The following is a 7,272-nucleotide window of genomic DNA, read 5'->3' on the forward strand; positions in this document are numbered from 1 at the left end:
TTGAGACAAAATAAAAATAAAAAGGAATTTACATTACTTCCATTTCCATTGCATACAAACTGAATAAACCAATCAAACAAAATTTCTAGACTGAGTTCATATTTACATTGATAATCAATCAAATCAAAGAGAACAAAAAAATGCATGATCCAAACAACCTTCATTCTTCCCCATCACCTCATGTTTCTTACCAAATTTTTTGTACTTGTCATCCTTGTTTAGGACAAATGGTTAATCTTGTACTTTTAACTTTTATCCAACAACAACGACAATAAATTCAGTGTAATCCGATAAATAAAATTTGGAAAGGTAGTTTGTACACAGATCTTACTCCTACCTTGTGGGGTTAGAGACGTTGTGTTTCCGATAGATCTTTCTATTAACTTTTATCCAATTTCCCAAAAGGGACTCCATATTTTTCTTTTTTTTGGACATCCCTTTTATTTGTTCAATCCATTTTATGAAACCAAAAATGGTGACAAAGGTGGCACTTCAAAAATACCCTTTCCATCTCCACAATCCCAAATTGAAGACCAATTTGAAGGTGTCAAAGGAGTTACCATTTGCTCTCTTTTTACCTCCTTTTTTACCACAACTTCATCTTCATTCACCACTTCTCTTGCCCTTTTCCCACTTGAATTTAAGTTTAAATTCAAATTTACACTTTGCTCAATCACATTATTTTCTTGCTTAAAGTTACTAACTTCAAGTGGAAAATTCAAGATTGCTTTACTCCCTCTTAGCTTAAATGCTGCTCTATCATATGCCATAGCTGCTTCTATTGCTGTTTCAAAAGTTCCTAACCAAACCCGAGTTCCCTTTCGGGTCGGGTCACGAATTTCAGCAGCAAATTTCCCCCATGGCCTTTGCCTAACTCCTCTGTATTTCTTCTGAACAGAGTACTCTGTTTTTACTTCCTCTGTTTTTAACTCCTCTGTTTTTGGCTCCTCTGTTTTTGGTTGCTCTGTTTTCTTGACATTAGGTATTGTAATATTTAAAGAAGGTTTTCTTTCATTAAAACTTGTTTTTTTGGGTGAATTTGAGATTGTTGTAGGGGTTACTAAGTTGGGTTTTGGTTCAAATTCAAAGGAATTAAATTCTTGGTTCAAATTTTGAGCAAAGTTTGTGGGATCAAAAGAGAAAGTTTCCATTTTGAGATCAGAGGTTAAAGAATCAAATGATTCAGAAACAGAGGAGTTTTGAGAATAAAGAGTACTACTTGTTTCTGAAGATGAACAATAATTTTCCATAAAAGCAACATCATCCAAAAGATGCTCCCTTATCAAATCAAGATCCATTTAAATCTTTAAAAAAATTGAAAAAAAAAACTTGTAAAGGTAAAATATAGGGGAAAAGATGGTTTTTTTTGGTTCAAAATATGAAAGAATTAAAGGGAATTTGAGTTGAATTGAGTGGAAAAGAATGAGTGAAGATGGAGGATTATAAAGGGTGGAAATTTATGAGTCAAGTGGAGGTTAAGAGGAGGTTTCTTGGTTGGAGAGAGGAAGCCTCGTGTGGGTTATCCAATTTATCTTTTTAAGTATAAAAGAGGACTACTTGACTTTTTTTATAAAATAAAATAAAATAAAAGTAATGTATGATTAAAGTTATTCATCTTTTGTCAAAAAAGAAGAGAAAAACAAAGGAGATGATGTTGGTTTTATGTCTTTTTTAGTCATTGATGATTGTTGGTTATTGTGTCTTCCACAGGACCTAAGCTTCCACGTTACTTCTTTTTATTTTATTTTTTCATTCTCTTTTTGCCCTTTTCTACTTTGCTTTTTGGTTCTAGGTTTTAATAAGTTTTACTCAATTCGTTTCAATTTGTTTGAATCTTTCGAATAACAAGAAAAAAACTGACTACTTTTTTTATGTGAATTTAAATATAAATTCTTTAAATTTTCTGAAATAAAATTATATATTTTAAAAATTATATCAAAAAGACTATAAGTCACGGTAGTTAATAATTAAAAATATTTAATAAATATTTATAAAAAATATAATTAAAAAAATCTTGTTTGATTCCCCAAATAGTAATAGGTTTATTAACATCAAGAATGAAGAGAATTGATGTAGGAAATGCCTTCCTATTTATTTCTCATTTGATCTTGATAAAAAGATTAAAAAGAAAACACCGAGAGAAATAACTATATATATATATATATATATATATATATATATATATATATATATATATATATATATATATATATATATATATATATGTTTAGTTGTGGAATCCCTCTGTTTTAATTTATATGACACGTTTTGTTTATCGAGAGCCTGTTTAACTAATCTTTAAAACTAAATTTGATTAGTTTGACTCGATATTTTAAATTAAAATTTAGATATTCAAAAAGAATACCAAAAGTACTATAAGTTACGATTCTTCTCATCTCAATATTTAAAATATTAGTCAAACTCCATATAGTAAATCTCGAGAAGTAAATGTGTCACATAAATTGAAACGAATGGAGTAACATTTAGGCAAATTCAATATTGGCAAAACAGGAAGAGATGCCTTAATCCTTAATGACGCATTTTAAAATCGTGCGGATCTTAATCCAAAGAGGATATTGTCACTAATGGATTGGGTTACATGGGTATCAAAGTCATCCGGCGTGCAACTTTGGGCGAGGATGAGACAAACCTTAGTGTTCAACTAAGTTTACGTAAATTTTACCTCTTTGAGTTGATGGTGGCGCAGTATTCAACGAGACGTTGAGTTCCTAAACGGAGTGTACATAATATTTTAGACAAATCTCATATCCGCAAAGTACGAAAAAAAAATGCTAATGCATTTAAACAAGCAAAGTTTAGACCCTAGTGATGATTTAATATCCTGAGGATCTAGGGTCAGAGCGAACCATATTACTAATGGTGTGGATTGTTACAATTTGAGAGATGTTAGTGTTAATGAAGGCTTATGAATATTAAATTACAATTTATTGATCTTTTATTTCCTTGAGTTTAACTTATTATGGAAATGGGGGTAATTAATCATAAAAAATAAAATTAATATCCTGAAAAATAAAATACATAATATTTTACAACAAGTTAATTTGTAAGAATATTTTTCCTAGATTTTGTAGGAGGTGACTTGCTGTTGTAATTAATGAAAAATAATGAGAACGGAGGGAATTACGGCTGGTTGTTTGACCACTGTTTCCAATAATTAGTCCGATATTTCAACGTTTAACAGAGTGTGATTGCGGTTAAGTTTTATAAGTCAAAAATATAATCTACTTGCTTTGGTTGATGTTTAAAGGAAGAGACCGTTTTGAATTGAATGACTTTGATATTTACAGCTATCACTACTTTAGATACTGAAACTTTAACAGATTAAGATAAGTCCTAATTTTAAGATAACTCTTAAAATATTAGGAGTCTATTAGGGTTACTTGGTGGCTACTTTACCCAAACTTTAATTTATACCTATAAATAAGGTTATATGTATCATTTAAAGACGATCTCAGCAATTTCATAATCTCTCGAAATATGCACAAAGAGATCAAATATCTCCGAAATTCCATGAAACTCTTGGAATATTCATTAAGAGATCAAAGACGCATCAAATATGTCTTGCTTAAAGTCCTACGTTCGAGAAATACGCCGCTAAGGCCCTCGAATCACGAAGAATAAATCGGAGGGAAGAATCAAGGGATAAACAGAGTTGTAACCTACAATGTTTATCAATAAAATCCTTTTATCTTTATAGTTGTTTGTGATTGCAATTTTATTTTTCTCTCCATAAATTTGTTGCAAACACTACTAACACAAGTTGATATTTTGAAGGAATGTACTCGCTCTGTTCACTTTTACTTGTCCACTTTGGACTTTGCACGTCCCTTAACTAACAATAAATAAAGTGCATATTTTACCATGTTACTCATATTAATTGGTGTACAGTCTCAATAAATTAAAAAATAATTTGAAATGAGTAATTAATACTAAGAGCAAAATAGAAAAAATAAATTATTTTTCTTTTGATGTGCGAAAAGTGACAAGTAAAAATAAAAATTTATTTCTAGAATACTGGACAGTAAAAGTAAACGGAAGGATTATATAAAACAAAGTAACGAATAAAGAATTAACCAAAATAGTCGGACACCTTATTGCTTAAATTAAAAATAATCGATGAATATATGATATAGTGTATGTCTAATTCATGACTAATATGATGAAGTATAAACTTCCATATAACTAAAGTATCACATGAAATAACACTGAGCATTGAAAGAAAAAGAGGATGTTTTTCTCTGACCTCTCTCTAGAAATCTTCTCTCAAGAAAACAAAGAAGAAGAACCCTAATTCTTCTCTTAGACAAAATAATTCCCACCCCAACTTTCACTATCCATACAACAAACGCAAAAACAACAAACCTAGGAAAACAAGAAAATGAAAAAAATACACATCCCTTTAGCAAGAAAGAAGCAGAATCGGAATGCATCACAGAAAACAAAATTCATACACCAAGCTCTCAAAACCTCTTGAGACCACTAATGGACAGCCCCAACCCTAAAGAAGAACAAGACCAAGAGGATACCTTCTTATCCAAGCTACAAGAAAAACAGGAAAATAACAACAATATAAGAGTACAAAAAACAATCCTTGGCTTTGATACTTCGGATGAATCGGAAAATATCTTTGATTCGGACAACTTTATACCCATAACTTCGGAGGATAAGAAAAGAATATACAAAAACTGGGAGAATGCTCTAATAATTAAAATATTCGGAAGAAGAGTTACCTACCAATTCTTACAACAAAAAATACATGCCATATGGAGACCTACGGAGCACCTATCTTTGATCGACCTTGGATACGATTACTACCTTATCAAGTTCTATAAACAGGGAAATTATGACAAAGCTTTACACGAGGGACCTTGGTTCATCGGCAATCAATTCCTTACCATTAGGAAATGGGAGCCTAGATTCATAGCCTCAACAGCATCACTGACCTTCTCAGCTGTCTGGGCTAGATTACCTGAGCTCCCCACGAAATTCTACGACTATGAGATCCTCCACAAAATAGGAAACAAACTGGGGAAACTTCTAAGGATAGATGCGTGCACTACTTCAACCACTAGAGGCAAATATGCAAGGTTATGTATTCAAACACCCATAGAAAAACCTCTTAAAACACACATCATAATAGGAAACCACTATCAAAAAATAGCCTATGAGGGTTTCAATCTTTTGTGCGAGTCATGTGGACGACTAGGCCATAACACTATCAATTGCCCTAACATTGCATCTACTTCTAAGCCAAAAAATCCTACTAACAACGTCATGAACATGGAGGTTGATACCCTAACCAAAGAAGTAGATCATTGGACAATAGTAACTCACAAAAAAAATACAAACAAACGCACCCTTCCAGTTACTACCCAAACCAACGCTACTGCCTTCCTGTTACTACCCAAACCAGTGTTACCACCCTTCCTGTTACTGCCCTTTCCGTTACTGCCAAAACACACGATACTACCCAAAAAAACCTTGACCCTACGTCTACCAACCAAAACAACAATACTGCCAAAACAACTCAAAGCCAACTAGTTATTGCCCTTCCCGTTACTGCCCTTCCACACGATACTACACAAAAAAATATTGACCCCACGTTTACTAACCAAAACAACAATACTGCCAAAACAACTCAAAGCCAACTAGGCAAAACTTCTTACATAAAAGAGGTAATACCTAAAGGACTTTTTTCAAACGGACAAACACAACAATAGAAGTCCAATGCTGATTCTCAGTTAAATCTAATGGTCCAAGAAAAGAACCCTAATGCAAACCCTACCCAAACAAACACTAAAATAGTACACCCTACTAGCATTGACCAAGAAAACAAAGACAACCCTAGTAACCTAAACACCCAAACGGCAACCCTCCCCCTAGGAACATTGGAAACCCAAACCCCTCTACCTTTATCAAATATCTCAACATCACATTTAATGCGACCTTAACACCCACAGTACTTGTACCAAGTCAGGAAGTAAAAGACATGCCAAAAACCAGCGGACAACTTGCTATAAACCACGAGTTAATACCTAAACCTAGAAGTCCCTCCCAAATCCCATCTGTAGAAGCCAATCAAATGGACATAGACCAAAGTCAAGGTCTTGAAATAACATCAACAGGCCAAAACAGTGATTATAACCCCCAAAAAACTAGACCTCTTACCTACAAAAAAGATGAACTTACCCCAAATGATAACCTGCCACAACTCACCCCAACCAAAGCAATTGAGAAACTTCTTTCAATGCAAAAAAATGCAACGGACGTATTCATTACCCCTATGTATAACAAGTTTAACTACTTATCTCCTAATACTACAAAGACTTCAACAACTAAAACCTCATTATCCTCTCTGCCTTTAACCAAAGAAACACACTATGGCAAGATTCCATCATACCAACTACCAACGAAGGAGGAACAGAAAGAATGTTTGGATGAGAAATCAACCAGGAACATTCCATCATGCAACCCATGCACCACACCCACCCATGAACCCCACGGAGCCAATAATTTACACAACACCACCATTGCCAATGAACCATGCTCCTCAGTCATGGCTGGAATACGGACTGACGGGCTTCTCCCTCAACTTGAATCTACAGCTGGAAGGTCAAGACATCACGATCCAACTAGAAAACCCGAGCTACCTTGCACAAATAGTGACGGAGGGACTGAGAATTGGGCTAGACAATGTAGCAAACCATCCATGGCTGGCCTTGATCAACAACCAGATGCCTCTCCCAACCCACCCCACCTTGGGGATTCACCCATCACCATGGAGCAGACTCCAAGGTCCCACCCCTACTGCTCCTATAGGTTTGAGCATGCAACTCCCTTTGTTTCAAGAAACCACACCCCAAATTCAAACACACTTCCAACACCCAGCAGCACACAATGTCAACAATCACTCCAATCCAATTCTCAACCCAAACCAATGGCAAACAGCAGCTGCCCAAAACACAACTACAATGGCGGCACCAAACAGTCCCCAAGCACGTGCTCTAACACCGACGGAAGAGGGGGAAGACGAGGAAGGATCATCGACAGCAAGGCGAGTGGAGTACGGCATGATAAGGGACCCAAAGACGCTGGTGTTCAAGGAAAGAAGAGAAAAAAGATACATCTTACGTTGCCCGCACGACTTGAGGAAATTCTCGATCAATATAAGAATTCTTCAAAGCCCTCCGGGAATCTACAAGTATGGGACAGTAATAATCCCAACTCTATACGAGCACCATTGGATGAACC

General features: G+C 34.7%; 1 protein-coding gene across 1 annotated transcript; it reads right to left on the reverse strand.

Annotated features, from left to right (window-relative positions):
• Nucleotides 1-1,436, reverse strand: LOC109224828 (ethylene-responsive transcription factor 5-like). The gene has a single exon (XM_019389370.1). It carries the CDS (start codon nucleotides 1,296-1,298, stop codon nucleotides 459-461), a length of 840 nt encoding a protein of 279 aa, XP_019244915.1. The 5' UTR covers nucleotides 1,299-1,436; the 3' UTR covers nucleotides 1-458.

This window comes from Nicotiana attenuata, chromosome 4, assembly GCF_001879085.1.
Source record: "Nicotiana attenuata strain UT chromosome 4, NIATTr2, whole genome shotgun sequence".
In the NCBI taxonomy this organism is placed as follows: domain Eukaryota; kingdom Viridiplantae; phylum Streptophyta; class Magnoliopsida; order Solanales; family Solanaceae; genus Nicotiana; species Nicotiana attenuata.

Bases quoted from the DNA above. Each gene is read 5' to 3' on its own strand.
- LOC109224828 (XM_019389370.1), bottom strand. From the start codon at position 1,298: ATGGATCTTGATTTGATAAGGGAGCATCTTTTGGATGATGTTGCTTTT.